At 40.5% G+C, this 15,911-nt stretch overlaps 1 protein-coding gene across 1 annotated transcript in view; it reads left to right on the top strand.

Moving 5' to 3' along the window:
• Positions 1 to 15,911, top strand: part of LOC102452629 (aminopeptidase A-like) — a 49,417-nt gene that overhangs the window by 10,849 nt on the left and 22,657 nt on the right. Inside the window, exons 4-8 of the mRNA XM_006119275.5 lie at positions 3,809 to 3,929; positions 7,651 to 7,805; positions 8,809 to 8,922; positions 11,506 to 11,640; positions 15,603 to 15,668. Of these exons, the coding sequence (XP_006119337.3) occupies positions 3,809 to 3,929; positions 7,651 to 7,805; positions 8,809 to 8,922; positions 11,506 to 11,640; positions 15,603 to 15,668 (591 nt within the window). The remainder of the gene's footprint in view (positions 1 to 3,808; positions 3,930 to 7,650; positions 7,806 to 8,808; positions 8,923 to 11,505; positions 11,641 to 15,602; positions 15,669 to 15,911) is intronic.

The raw sequence follows: 15,911 nt of genomic DNA, 5'->3' as shown, positions 1-15,911 counted from the left end.
TAGAAGATATGTTAAAAGTCTAGAAAATCATGAATGGTGTGGGAAAATAGAATAAGGAAATGTTATTCATTCTTTCACTAACATAACAGGAGAAGCTGACCCAATTAAATGTTTAAGCAGCAGATTTCAAACAAACAAAATAGGCGACAGGGGATGGATCATGATGATTGCCTCTTCTGTTTATTCCTTCAGAAGCACCTGGCTTTGGCCACTGTTGGAAGACAGGATACAGGGCTAAAAGGACCATTGGTCAGAGACAGTATTGCCATTTTGATGTTCTTGTATAGAGCTGAAATGTATCGCCCCTTTGCTGTAACCCACTAGAACCCATTCCTCTTCCAGAGCTGAGACAGAGCCTAGGAGTCCTGGGAGACTCCACAGAGCTAGTAACAAAGTAAGAATATATATTAAAATTTTAAGGATAACCAGTGTCCTTTAAGTGACTTGCCACAATTAGATACAGTATTCCTGTCAGCTAACTGCTAAGTTGTTTGCCAAAAAAGTAGAGCTTTCCAGTGCCTTAGTCATCCCTGGATAGAGTTGATGTGTATGTGTGGGGGAGGGCAGATGGCATTGGTTCTCCCCCCCCCCCCCCCATCTGATGCTTGGCTTTTACTTGGAATACTTAGTAACACTGCTGAAGCCTCTATCCTCAGTCAATTCCCCTCATGCTCTTACTCTCTTTTCCCCCCGCATCATGGCATGCACAGGTCACCCCCTCTCCACCACCAAAATCTGAAATGGTGCCCCTGTTCCTTGCTCTAAAACTTTCTGTTTGTACACCTTTACATATGCAGTGTTGGATCAGAAAAAATTAGACCTGCACCACATTTGTCTAAATACATGACCAGAGTATGTTTTGTGAAGTGATGCAGTATCCTTGATTTTTTTTAAAAACCTCACATTTGTTTAGTTGCAAATCTCATTCACAAGCTGTGATAATCAGCAAAGGGTCTCCAAACCTTTAGAGCAAGAGTAGCTCTCAGAGTCAGAATATGCAAGGGTCTTTCGCAGAATTTATTTAGGGAAAAAGAAATGGAATGCAGCAAACACACACATTACTTGGTATACATAAAGCCCAACCATTCAACAGTCAGCTACCACACTCTTCTAGGCAATGAATTAGGGACTGATATTTGTTGATTCAAAGGGAAACATTAAAGGCAGCAAAGTTACAGTGTCACATCCCAGGTAAGTGCCCTCACCAGTGGGTTACTGGCTATTTTGAGTTCTTTCTCTGCTAGTTTTGACCATAAATTCCATCCTGGATGCGAGAAACCTTCCAGATAAAAGCTTTGTCAACACAGATACTTTCCTCAAAAAAGTTTAGATTTTGACAAATCAGTATTTTCTGAAGAAAACTGTTTTGCCACAAAATGACCATCCAGCTCTAAGCATGCATCTTTGCAGGAAAAGATCCTTGGCCCCTTACACCTGGAGAACAGTTCATTGCTAAATAGTAAAACAAAATTAATTTCCACATGGCAGCAGCAGAGTGGGGGCATGAGAGATCAACACTTGACATGTCACTTTTCTCCTCTTCATTAAAAAATATGATAGATCTAAACTGTGCACTCAGTACACAATGCGTACTTCTTAATACCCAAACATACTTCCCAGTTAAGATGAGTGATGACTAGCTTATAGTTTGTAGGTTATAATAAACAAATCCAAGTAAGAAATATCACAGAACACTCACATTGCCTCATAAAAGCCATGAGCATATCTTCATCATACCAGCATTGGAATTTTACTATAAAAATATCATTCTCACAAGGCAAGATCTAAGCATGATACTTTGCAGATAGCTTAGCAGCTATCACACATGTCAATGCCTACCTTACTACACTGACAGTCTATTTTTTTTAATAATATTTACAATGACAATCAGAATTTAGTCTGCAACCCTTCTACTAAAAGCAGTTTCCTACACTTACCCAAAGCATGAAAAGTTGAGAAACTGTCCTGCTAGTGCAGGACAGGAGAACCAAGCATAGCCAGAGTTGGAGAGGAAAGTGAAGAAAACATATGGTAGAGCACACTTTACTATTGCTTCAAAAAGGAACACTATATCTCCACAGACATATACAGAGACCAACAATTGTGAGATGTCCTGTCCCCTTAAGTGTTCTGTGCTCTCTTCACCCCCCAAGTGCAAAGCTTTTGTTGCCAGAACAATGAAACTACCACAACACATCAGAGAGATGGACTGTATGTCCATCTGTTCCCTCAGCATTTGTCAGACTGTCAGTCTGTCTCTGCTAGCTCCAAACGTGTAACCATTTGACCACAATGTACTTCATCCAATACCATGTAGCGCTGGATTGCAAGCATGCACTAGTAGGTCTGTGTGGGAAAGATGTTCCTGCCTCTTCTTCTCTACACAGTACACTTCTGTAGCAGAGACTTGTGGAATACAATTGTGTACCTGTCTTGTTACCAGGGAAACCTACCATAGCAAAAAGCTAGAGGAAAAAATCCTTTTTTCCAGCTGTTTTTCTCACTTAGACACTAAGTTGGCCTTTTTTGTTGATAGCAGGTTTCAGCACTTAGGGTACGTCTAGACTACAGGCTTTTGTCGACAAAGGCTTTGTCAACAGATACTGTTGAGAAAGCCTCTGTTGAAAAAGAGTGTGTAGACTACAGCCAGTTCTGTCGACAAAGCAAGCCACTTTTCCGACAAAGGGTCTAGACGCTCTCTTTGGAAAAAGCACAGTGTGGATGCAATAACGCCTTTTTCGAAATAACTCTGTTGAAAAAAGATGTTATTCCTCGTAGAATGAGGTTTACCGCCATCGACAAAACTGCCGCGTTCTGTCAACTTACTGTCGACAGAACTTGGCAGTAGTGTAGACGCAAAACCTGTAGTCTAGACACACTCATACTGTCTAATGTGCTAGTCTTCGGAGAGCACGTGTAACACCAACAAACGCTGATCATTGGCAGGCAGAATCAAACCTGGGACCTCTAAAGGCTTATTACAGGGGCTAAAAGTCATGTGATGACAGTAGCAAACTCATTAATCTGTAGGTGGTCTAGGTGACACTGGAATGGGGGATGCAGCACCACACTTAGCAGGTATGGGTTACACACGTATACCTGTTCTTACCTAAAGGATGTTTATCTGTAACAGCTGCAAAAGTATTCATTTGTGAAAGCTATTCTTCCAAAAAACTGAAAAGTACAGCTGAACTTTCAAGTAGTAACAAATACATTTTATAAATCTATTCAAATTTCATGTGGTGGCTTACACTAATCACTAAAAATTAAGCTCGGAGGTGAAATCCTAATCATGAAAATCATGGTCCACAATCCAGACAGAATTTAGTGGAAGCAGTGAACAGACAGCAAAATATGTTAGGTTTGTCTCTTATTGTTACTTTTTACTTATATAACTCCACAGCTGTGAATGCTGCCTTACAAAACAAGTAAGACAGTGTTCCCATCCAAAGAGCTAGTAATCTACAATTGGGCAAAATCAGGAGATGAGGGAACGAGTGCGCTTGGTCCTGAGAGGAATGAATAAAATAATCTCATAATGTTTCTATGGATGAATAACGCACAGATTTGTGGGAGGTTACACATGGATTTGATCTCTGTATATCTATATATAAAAGTTTACATTTCAGAAACCTCTTCCATAAAGTGGTGTAGACAAGCATCTCAGTGTTAGGTTTAATCTTTCAGAGAAGAAAAGTCAACCACATTATCCTTCTCCTTAGCAATGATGCTTCAGTACTAAACACATGTTGATTTGTTTTGACCAGCTGGTATCTACTCTAACTGTATTTCTCTACTTTATTTGCAGCTCAGGATCTATGCACAGCCACAGCAAATACACACAGCAGAATATGCTGCAAATGTTACTAAAGCTGTATTTGACTACTTTGAAGAGTATTTCAATATGAGCTATTCTCTTCCAAAATTAGGTGATTACAACCATTTATATTCTTCATGCTCTTCATTTACTATCACAGTTTTGTTTTCTGCTTCACTGTTATTTCATGGGAGAGTGAGAATAAAGAATTTGTGCTGCTAACGCCAGAATCCACTTAGATTAAGACTTTATAGTTCAAGATGCCCTATTATGTCATGAGCGGAGGCTCAGACCCAGTTGGGATATTCTCCTCCCTTCGTTTTGGCAGCTGAATTGAAACACTGGCACTAACACTGCTATTTTAGAGTGTCCAGTTTTAAAAAATGGGAAATGTTAGTTCAACACAGAAACAATACGGCCTAAACACAGCAAAATGCAGCTTGAGATAGATGGGTTCCACTCCAGGGAGGCTTGTCAACAACAGTAACTGGTGACATAAATGATTCAAGTCATGTGACTTGTTCCAATTTGTGTACACCTATTTCTACCAGGGACCCATGACTATAATTGATTTTTTATAGATGGGATGAATGAAGAACACAGATCCAAACCAAACCAAACCAAACCAACCTTGATACCGAACCAAATTTTGCCTGTAGCCCCTGTATTTTAAGGTCCTAAAGCAAAACATTGGCTCTGAGCATCCCTAAATTTGGACCTTTGAAATCTGGATCTGATATATGAAAATTGAATTAATTAGGGATATAAGTAATGCTGTGGAAAAACTACAGAAACAGCCCATGCTATAAAATCCAAAGGCATAGTAGCAAGGTACACAAACTTAGCTTATAAGGATGGAAAATTAAAACAAAACCCAAAATGTTAAGGCAGCCAGAGTATTTTTTAAATCATGTTATGCGCTGTCTAATGGATTACCCATGTCAAACCACTGACATGCTAAATTCTCTGAAAGTTTTTAAACTTCCTCTTTTCCTCTCCCCTTGATATCATTTGAATCACTATAAATTTCCATGTATATTACAGGTTACAATTAAGTTAGGAGACCTAGCTATAACATAGTTGTCCCTTTACCTGGTTACAAGCGGACTCCACTTTGTGGATCCATTTAGACTAGCTCTTAGCTACCTATAACCAAGCTCACGTTTCTATAACATGTCTGATGCCCAGTTAAAGGACACTGTTAAGGTTACATCTAACATTGTAGAATAGAACTCTTCCCCTGATTGTAACACAGACCATCTTAAAGATTTTATGTTGTTTGTCTCCTACTTCTTTGAACCCAGAAGAACACATCTCCCCTCTCAAAACCAGTAATCCATCTTTCTTTCATAGCTTTATAGAATCATAGAGTCATAGAACACTAGAACTGGAAGGAACCTCAAGAAGTCATCGAGTCAAGTCCCCTGCCCTCATGGTAGGATCAAGTATTGTCTAGATCATCCCTGACAGGTGTCTGTCTGACCTGCTCTTAAATATCTCCAGTGATGGAGATTCTGCAACTCTCCCAAGGCAATATATTCCAGTGTTTAACCACCCTGACAGGCAGGAAGTTTTTCCTGATGTCCAACCTAAACCTCTTTTGCTTCTTGTCCTATCCTCAGAGGGCAAGAACAACAATTTTTCTCCTTCCTCCTTCTAACACCCTTTTAGGTACTGGTAACTGCTATTAGGTCCCCTCTTAGTCTTCTCTTTTCTAAAATAAACAAGCCCAGTTCTTTCAGTCTTCCATCACAGCTCTTGTTTTCTAGACCTTTAATCATTTTTGTTGCTCTTCTTTGGACCTTCTCCAAATTCTCCACGTCTTTACTGAAATGTGGTGCCCAGAACTGGATGCAATACTCCAAATGAACACAGAGTAGAGCGGAAGAATGACTTCTAATGTCTTGCTCACAACACTTCTATTAATGCATCCCAGAATCATGTTTACTTTTTTTGCAACAGTGTCACACTGTTGACTCATGTTTAACTTGTCATCCACTATGACCCCTAAATCCCTTTCAAGAGTACTCCTTCCTAGACAGTCACTTCCCATTCTGCATGATGCCATAGGACTCCTCATCACTTCCCATTCTGTATGTGTGAAACTGATTGTTCCTTCTTAAGTGGAGTACTTTGCATTTGTCCTTATTAAACTTCATCATGTTTGCCTCAGACCATTTCTCAAATCATTTTGAATTTTGACCCTATCCTCCAAAGTACTTGCAACCCCTCCCAGCATGGTTTCAACTGAAAACTTAATAATTATACTCTCCATGCCATCATCTAAATCATTGATGAAGATATTGAACAGAACCGGTCCCAAAACAGACCCCTGCGGAACCCCACTTGTTATGTCCTTCTAACAGGATTGTAAACAGTTAATTACTAACTACTCTCTGAGAATTGTTATCCAGACAGTTATGCACCCACCTTATAGTAGGCCCATCTAAGTTGTATTTGCCTCGTTTATTGATAAGAAGATCATGCAAGACAGTGTTAAATTCCTTACTAAAGTCTAAGTGTACCACATCCACTGCTTCTCCCTTATCCACAAGACTTGTTATCCTATCAAAGAAAGCTATCAGATTGATTTGACATGATTATTCTTTACAAATCCATGCTGGCCGTTACCTATCACTTTATTTTCTTCCAGAAGTTTGTAGATTAATTCCTTAATTACTTGCTCCATTATCTTCCCTGGCACATAAGTTAAACTGACTGGTCTGTAGTTTCCTGGATTGTGCTTCTTTCCCATTTTATAGATGGGCACTAGACTTGCCCTTTTCCAGTCTTCTGGAATCTCTTCCTTCTTCCACGACTTTTCAAAGATTATAGCTAAAGACTCAGTACCTTCTCTATCAGCTCCCTGAGTATTCTAGGATGCATTTCATGATAGTGTCCCTTCATTATTATAAATTGATTATATCAGACATGGTGAATTAAAGAGGGGTTTAACAAAATAATAATTTAACTAAACTAATGTACTATCACATCAATATTTTTCATGTTTCCCTCATTTTTGGATCTTTGACAGACTGTATAATGTGTCCCATAGACCTTGCCAGGTTGACAGCTATGACCAGTGACTGAGCTGAGTATAATAAACAGACATTGGTAATTCCACATGCAATTTGCAATTAGAGATGGGTGTAAAGGCTTTTTGTCTAATTTTGAACCCATTTGATGCATTTTACCCTTATCCTCTTGGAAAGGCTGCTGTCAATCCTCACAGAATGCAAGGCCAATTGAGTCCACAATTGTATTGATCATGGAACGTGAAGAAGTGACTCCACAGATTGCAGTGAGAAGAAGCAATTGTTCATAACATGGGGAATTTACTTCAGTTATTAAGTCAATACATATTTGTTATTCAAGAGAGTGACAATGACATGCCTCATTATGCAACAGACAGTTTCAGATGCTTTATTGCCTAACTTATCCCTAGAAAATACAATTAATTTCTGGATCGAAGCTGTGGTGTTAGATTACATTTGTATTTCCATAAGGTTGCACAACACTGTCTGGCAACAGATCTTTGACTAGTATAAATTGTCAGAGCTACATTAAAGTTGCTGGAGCTATGACAATTTGCATTCAGTTGTGAGTCTGTCCCACGGTGTTACTGAGTATCATACAGATAGAAAGAGGGCTTTGAGAGTACACTCTCTCATTGCAGTATGTAATATAGAAGACTGTCAAATGACAAACAACAAAACAAGCTATTATCATATGTTTTGAATAATCAGAGGGCTCTCTTCCTACATAAAAGGGAATCATTGTGTAAGAATTTCAGTGACTACAATGTTGACCATGCTCTCTTTCTTTCCACATAGATAAAATTGCTATTCCAGATTTTGGTACTGGTGCTATGGAAAACTGGGGTCTGATCACTTACAGAGAAACAAACCTACTTTACGATCCCAAAGAATCTGCTTCCTCCAACAAACAGAGAGTAGCAGCTGTGATTGCCCATGAACTCGTTCATCAGGTACATCTCATTTAAAAACTGCACCTTAAAAATAATTGCACAGATGTAATTCTACTCAGAGTTTCACAGTACTGGAATTATTGATAATGGTATTTTCTCAGAAAAAGTAGATATTTAGGATGAGGTTTTCAGTCAGCATCTGAAAAATCTTATTGCAACATCATCATCTCTCTCTCTCTCTCTCTCTCTCTCTTTCTCACACACACACATATTATTTACATGTGAACACACGTGATTTAAGCTTGCAAGTGGATGCAACTAAACTGTGGAAGCTGCTTGAAAAATTGATCCATATAAAGGTTAATCAAATCAAGAAGAGGAAACTAAAAATAATTCCAGTGATATATGAATCAGTACCAATCACCTCTGTAATATGTAATTTTATAATACAAATGATTAATGTGAGTCATCTGAATTCCTATTAAAAACCTACTTTTATGACAAATTCTTCTTCCTGGAAACAGGAAGAAATGTAAACAAATGAATGTACTGCAAGAAGATTCACAAAACTATAATAAACACTTGGGGTGTGTCTAGACTACATGCCTCCTTCGACGGAGGCATGTAGATTAGCCAGATCGGAAGAGGGAAATGAAGCCGCGATTAAAATAATCGCGGCTTCATTTAAATTTAAATGGCTGCCCCGATCTGCCGATCAGCTGTTTGTCGGCAGATCGGGGGAGTCTGGACGCGATGCCCCGACAAAGAAGCCTTTCTTCATCGACACAGGTAAGCCTGGTTTCACGAGGCTTACCTGTGTCGATGAAGAAAGGCTTCTTTGTCGGGGCATCGCGTCCAGACTCCCCCGATCTGCCGACAAACAGCTGATCGGCAGATCGGGGCAGCCATTTAAATTTAAGTGAAGCCGCGATTATTTTAATCGCGGCTTCATTTCCCTCTTCCGATCTGGCTAATCTACATGCCTCCGTCGAAGGAGGCATGTAGTCTAGACACACCCTTATTGCAATAGTTAACACTTTATTTTTAATGTTTACAATTACAGTGGTTTGGAAACATTGTGACCATGGATTGGTGGGACGACTTGTGGCTAAATGAAGGATTTGCTAGTTTCTTTGAGTACCTTGGAGTAAATGCTGCAGAAAGTGATTGGCAAATGGTAATTATTCTGTACTATGTTTTTCATTTTGTAATTGAGTCAATATTAAAATCATGTTATAGATACTGAAAACTAAGAGACACAATGGATACACATACACTTAATTATTGTAGTGTGCAGACAGAAAGAGAAAAGAAATGTGAACAAATGGGCTTATATAGTTGTATAGCACCTCTAATGGTTGGCCTGTATAAACACTTGGCTTGGTTTCTAAATTGTCTTGGTAACCAGGTTTTGATCTGAAACTAGTCTGAAAGTTCTGCTACTCTAAAGGTTATAATGTTTTGACAAGTGAGTAAAATACTAGTTTGTCACTGTTATAAAGAATCAATAAGGCCATGTCTACACTACAGAGAAAATCAAAGCTGCCGCAGTCAGTCTTCTGGGGTTCAAATTAGCTGGTCTAGTGAACACACACTAATTTGAACTGAGGGGATGCTCCTGTCAACGCCGGTATTCCTGCTCCTATGAAGAGTGAGGGAAGTTGAAGGGAGAGTGTGCTCCTGTCGACTTCCTGCAGTGTGGACTGTACCAAAATTCGATTTATGATACTTTGACTCTAGCTATGCAATTAATGTAGCTAGAGTTGCGTATCTTAATTTGAAATTCTCCCCTAATGGAGACCTAGCCATAGCAAATTCTGAGCCTGGACGTGGTGATTTTGCAAGGTGGCAATATGTCTTAGCCCTCAAGTCCTCAAGAGAGCCTTCTTATATTTATTCAGAAGAGCTGAATTGTCTGGTTCTGTTTTGTTTTGTGTGGATACAGAACCACGATCCAACATGGAAGTCTGGTGGATTAGCAAGTGGGGATTTCTAGTTTTGTTTCCAGATTAGAAGGGGGAAATGATTTTTCCAGCAGCAGATCCTGCAAGTGTTTTCAACACTATTCCATAGTACAGTACCATGCTCAGAAGAGGTCTAATCAAAATCATGTTTAAAACACTGGTGACCACAGGTGTCTGGCCTAAAATGCCCAACATTGCTTACAGTGGAGCTGAACTAATCAGTTCACTTTAAGATTCTGCAAAAAAAGGAAACCAGGTGCTTATATATTAACATTTTACACACTGAAGACTAATCACTGCTTGTATTAATCAGGTGATTTTGTTGTCTGCCAAAAACAGATTTCATGGCCCATATCTACCAAATTAATATGAGACTTTATAGACAAATGCTAATCACTGGCACATATACATTAGCAGTGACTAGACCATATCTGATGCTCCAGAACAAAACCAAAAATATTATGCATCTTTTCATTCATGCAATACAGTGCTCTACATAAGAGGCGAAATCCTTCTACCTTGTATTAATCACCTTCTATCCTGAAGTATGAAATTCCATTCGTCTTATTTAGCATATATAACTACATGTTATTGATCATGAACTTATGTAGCCCTTTTAAAATCTAGATTTTGTTTAAGGCATAGAGCTGTGGTTCTCAACTGTTCTGGCCTACGGTCCACCCCACTCATTGCTGACCTTTCTGTGGACCGTCAGTCAACCACCTGTGATGACAAAATGGGTGCATGATGGGGTGTGGAAGTGGGGTCTGGTTGAGAGGCTGGCTGTAGGATGGGAGTCGGGGGGAGGGAGGGAAAATGGGTGGAAGATAGGATGCAAGATTTGGCTGGGGATGGAGATCTGCCCAGAAGGTTGGGCACAGGAGCAGGCTGAGGTGTTTGGGTGGGAGGTAGGGTGCAGGAATGGGGCAGGTTTGTGGTTTCTGCTCTCAAACACTACCCCCAGCTGCTCCCCTCGGCTGTGATTTTGGAAAGCCTCCAGGTGAGTAGTTTCCTGCGCTGCCATTTCCCCAGCTGAGGATAGGGGGAGCAGCAGTGCATGGATCTGCTTCCTTTCCCAACAAGCCAGATCCGACCTGCGAGGCTCAGGCCCTGCCTCATAGTGGGAAGCTGGTGCTGGTGTTCCAACCTTGTGTGGGAAGGGGCTGCGGAGCTGGAATGCCAGTACTGGTTCTCCGCTGCAGTACGGTGGGGTGAGCTGCAAGCCCACGGATCATCTGCAAGACTGTTGCAGACCACTGGTGGTCCGTGGACCACACCTTGAGAACCATAGGCATAGAGCTATGTACCAATGAATGGAAAAACAGAAGATTATCATCAAACTTTAGTTTCACTCATCCATTCATCAAGAATAAAATGAATATGGACCACAAGTTACTGAATCTCTCAAAAGAAAAAAAAATCAGACACAGCACCTCGAGAAACCCTACCTACTCCTCAACCTGATCTCCATATATTCATCTGTGCTATGTCTCAAAGAAGAAATTGGGTTTTGTGATGCACACGTGTGCAAACTGGATTCTGTGAGAGATAGTGTATTGTAGCCAACGGAAAATGTCCCCATCTTAGAAATATAATGCTCGTGATATAATTATAATTATTCTGAATATATTCAGAATATAATTATTCTGTAGAGCAAATGAAGTTTCATTCTGTATTCCTCTTCCACCACATCAAAGGCAGGTCTGAAACTTTCTTTAAAGTTATAAACTACTTGTTCTTGGAATTAGAATTAGAGTTCTGATTTTGTTTTTGTTTTAATGTTTCCTTTTTACCAGCTTGATCAGATGTTAATTGACGACGTGCTGCCTGTGTTGAAGGAAGACTCCTTGCAGTCTTCCCACCCTATTGTGGTCAGTGTGTCATCTCCCGCTGAAATAACATCCGTTTTTGACGGCATATCATACAGCAAGGTGAGCTATGGCATTATAACGTTAACTATGACAAAGGGCATTTAAAGGGGGAGACAAAGGGGAGACAAAAAAGACAGTGGAGCCTAATCAAAATCAGCCTATGTCTGCACTAGTTTTATTTTTTTTTCCAAAAAATTTGCCTTAGTTGAGGTTACAGCAACTGCAAGAACAATCCTTTAGTCAGGGCTCCAGATAGCCATTGGTATTCTGTGCCATCTAAGCATGCTCACAGCATGTGTACAACTGTGGGGATTAAAATGTTGGCAGTCTCTAGCACTGTCCTCACTAGAGTTCCTATTGTATATGACAGAGTTACACTAGATCCAGCACAGTGGTCACTAACCAGTAGACAGTGATCTACTGGTAGATCTTGGCGCCTCTGACAGGTGATCTTGACTATTTTGGCTGGGAAGCTATCAAGCACTGGCACTTCAGTTGCCTCTTTAACCACTGTCATTCTGCTCCTGCCCTCTGCCCTGGAGCTGCCCCCCGGAGAGCCTCCTGCTTGCTGTGCAGAGTGTGGGAGGGAGAAAAGGCAGGGTGCTGATGTCAGGGTGTCCCTCTTTTCCCCACTCCTGTACCCCATCTCCACACATTGAAAAGGGGATGGAGGGAGCTTGGCAAATCTCTGTCACTCTCACACACTGTGTGTGTGTCTGTCATTCTCACAAACACATACTGTCCTTCACTCTCATCTCCCGACCCAACATATACATGAGTTGTTGTTGTTACTTCTTTTACTGCTTGCAAAGTAGTCTGACTGGTCTGTGCATTTCATAATTTTCATTTCTCTCCTACGCTTAAATTTAATACTTTGAGTAATGAGTTCTCAAATGCCTAACCTGTCGTGTCTGGAGTAATTGTCTTTATGGTAATTGCTGCTCCTGGACATGTCTGGCATGTCCCTGCAACCCCTCAGAAAGGCATAGCAGGGTCTCCCCACATGCTGTCCTTGCCTGCAGCTCCTGCTCCTGCAGCTCCTGCTCCTGCAGCTCCCATTGATCAGTAATAGGGAACCATGGCCAGTAGAAGCTGTGGGCTCAGTGCCTGTAGATGAGGGGCAGCACATGGCACCATGGAGGCACTGCTGTACAGGAGTGGTGCAGGGCCAGGGCCTTAAGCCTGCCTTAACCCCACTGCTCCACCACCCAGAAGCTCTCAGTTAAATGGTGCCCAGATGCTTCCTGAACCCTTGTCCTGAACTTCCTCCTGCACCAAACTTCCCTCCCCAGATGTGAGGCCCCCTGCACCCAAGCACCCTGAAATGCCTCCCGGACCCCCAAACCTGGAGCCCCTGCCATATGCCGAATCCTTTGGCTCAAGACCAGAGTCTGCACCCCAAACCCTCTACCCTAGCCTGGTGAAAGTGAGTGAGGACAGGAGATGAAGGAGGACGGAGTGAGCAGGGTGAGGCCTCAGAGAAGGGGCAGGAAGGAAGCGGGGCAAGGGTATTTGGATTCGAGTAGATCTTACATTGCACTTCAATTGAAAAAGTGATCTTGTGGTTATAAACATTGGAGACCACTGATCTAGCATGTCTAATCAGACTGGTGGTGATAACAGCAGCCCTCAGTCCATCTAAGTAAGGGCATCTAATGTTGCTGAAGCAGTGTTAATGACCATGGGAATTTTTAAAGACAGGGAAACTGCTTTTAGTGGGACTACTTGTAGGAGAGAGACAAGGCCTGGGAGCCTTTTACAGCAAAATGTTCCTGCCAGTTACTAGTTTTAGTGACTCCACAGTTAAAGTTGTTTTGAGATTCCCACTTTAATTATTACCCTCCATTTTCCCTCCCAGTTTAATTTTACAGTTTAATCAATTACATCTTCAGATGACATTTGATACTGTTTAAAGTTTTTAGAGAAAATATTTTAAAGGAGTTATTTTTGAAGTAGTCATGAGAGTCTCAGCATTTCTGAACCTTGTGGGTAAAAGCATCAAAACATCCCAATTAATTTGGCCCAAATGAGAGAAGTTATGTGAACAACTTGGGTTTATGTGGAAACAATTGGTTTACATTACTTGTATTCTTCTACTCTACTGTGTCACAACTTCAAGGGGACTACAAAAAGAAGTGAGGAACTTTGTGAGAAACACAATTCTACATTGTTTATTAAAGTGGCTGTATAGTCCTTGTAATTAAAATCAGTTCTGAAGTTTGTCAGCCTCTCCAGTTTTTATAACAAAGCTATTTTTGCATTGGAAAAGAGTCATCTACTGGCCAGATTCAAAAGTGCAACAATAAATTGGAAGAGAAACTCTCCAAACTAGGGGCTCTAGGTCAGTGGTTCCCAAACTTTTTGGCATCAGACCCCCCTTATAGATTTTTGACAAACCCTCACGGTCCCGTCCCCCCCAAATAACAGCAAAACTTGTTGAGCAAAAAAAAAAAAAATAGCAGCACAACTGGGGTGGGGGGTGGGGGATTTACAGGGTGGACTGTGCATTGTGCCCCCCCTGGAATTTCTTCATGCCCCCCCCCAGGGTGGCATGCGTCCCAGTTTAGGAACCCATGCTCTAGGGGATCTACTGCTGTTTTTAACCACTACTCTGCATCAAAGCACTCTATGGAACTTTTAGTGCATGGTAACACAGTCCACATGGCCAGTAAACATGCAGCAAGTTAGTGTACTGTATATTCACACCCTGCTTGCTGCACACAAAGTCTTAGTGTAGATAAGTCCTAAGTCTACTTCATGTTAACAACCAGTCTGGTGTGACTCTGGTGTGATCAAATAGAACACACCTAGTAATATAAACAATGGATTAGTAATCCTAGTAATATAAACAATAGATTCAAGGCCTGAGGACTGACATGAATTCCTAATCTCATGAGACAGTGATAGTTTAAAAAAACAGTTCAAAATATTTATTTCAACAATCCTATTTTTAAATTTTTAAATAAAATGTATTAACTTTGAAGTTGTAGGTTGGGTTTTTTTTTAAAAAAAAATTGTTTCCCTCTTTCTGTGTCTCCCCCTTTTTTTCTCTTCCACTTGTCTATTATTTCTTCTCTCTATTTATTTCCCCTCATCTTCCTTGGCGTCATTCGCTACCCTCTTCTTTTTCAAGGCCGCTATCTCACTTTTTTCTCCTTCTGGCCACCCAAGATCCTAAGCCTGTTACAAGATCACAGAGCCCATCAACCATCTTCAGAGGCTGGTATTTTTATGCCAGGTCAGCATTCCAGAATAATTTAAGCCTTTACTAGAGTCAATGTACAATGTAAAACTGTAGATTTACAGTATTTAAAGGCTCCCAATTCAGTGAAAGTCTCAGTTCTGAAGTCATGCAGGAGTGTGAGGCTGTCTCTAGACTACACCTACCTCTCTGTCAACAGAGAGATGTAAATTAGGCACCTCAAAATTGCTAATGAAGCAGGGATTTAAGTATCCCATACTTCATTAGCATAAACATGGCCAATGATTTTTTCGAAACAGAGCTTTTTTAAAAAAACGGCAGTTTAGATGGGGATCTGTCAAAAAATAAACCCTTTTTTGACAGATCCTGTAAACCTCCTTTTTTGAGGAATACAGGATCTGTTGAAAAAGGGTTTATTTTTCAACAGATACCCGTCTAGACTGACATTTTTTTTCGAAAAAGCTCCGTTTCGAGAAAAAGCAGAGGCCATGTTTATGCTAATGAAGTGCAGGATATTTAAATCTCTGCTTCATTAGCAATTCTGATATGCCTAATCTACATCACTCTGTCAATAGAGAGGTGTAGTCTAGATGTACCCTAAGTGTTGGAGAAAGAGTGAGTGTGTGTGTGTGTGTGTGTGTGTGAGAGAGAGAGAGAGAGAGAAAGAACGCTTTGCAGAAATAAATAACTATATTTTTATCCACATATATTACTTCTATTTTTTGATGCAATATTCACTCTACTGAAGTATTTTAAAGTAAAGAGAATCTAGTTTTAAAAAGGTAGGAAATGACCTTGTCCCCTTTCTTTTTGTACATAGGGAGCATCAATTCTCAGAATGCTTCAAGACTGGATTACACCAACAAATTTTCAAAAAGGATGCCAGGTATGAACAACAGTAGAACAGGCCAGAAACAAAACAAACCACATGTGGCAAAGGGAAAGATTTTCCTCAGAAAAGTGAATGTGATGCACTCAGGTGTGGTGCTCTCATCAGAACTTTAGATAACTATTTCTGTACTAAAACATATGTTCCTAACAACATTTCTATACGGACATTTACTCCAATTAATCTATATTTTATTTCTTCAGGCTGTAGATACTTCTTCAACCACATCTGAAAAAGCTG

The sequence above is a fragment of the Pelodiscus sinensis genome, chromosome 4 (genome assembly GCF_052426305.1).
Source record: "Pelodiscus sinensis isolate ZL-2025 chromosome 4, ASM5242630v1, whole genome shotgun sequence".
Classification (NCBI taxonomy): domain Eukaryota; kingdom Metazoa; phylum Chordata; order Testudines; family Trionychidae; genus Pelodiscus; species Pelodiscus sinensis.
The sequence above is the reverse complement of the archived record's forward strand: the minus strand, read 5'-3'. Positions and strand labels throughout refer to the sequence as shown.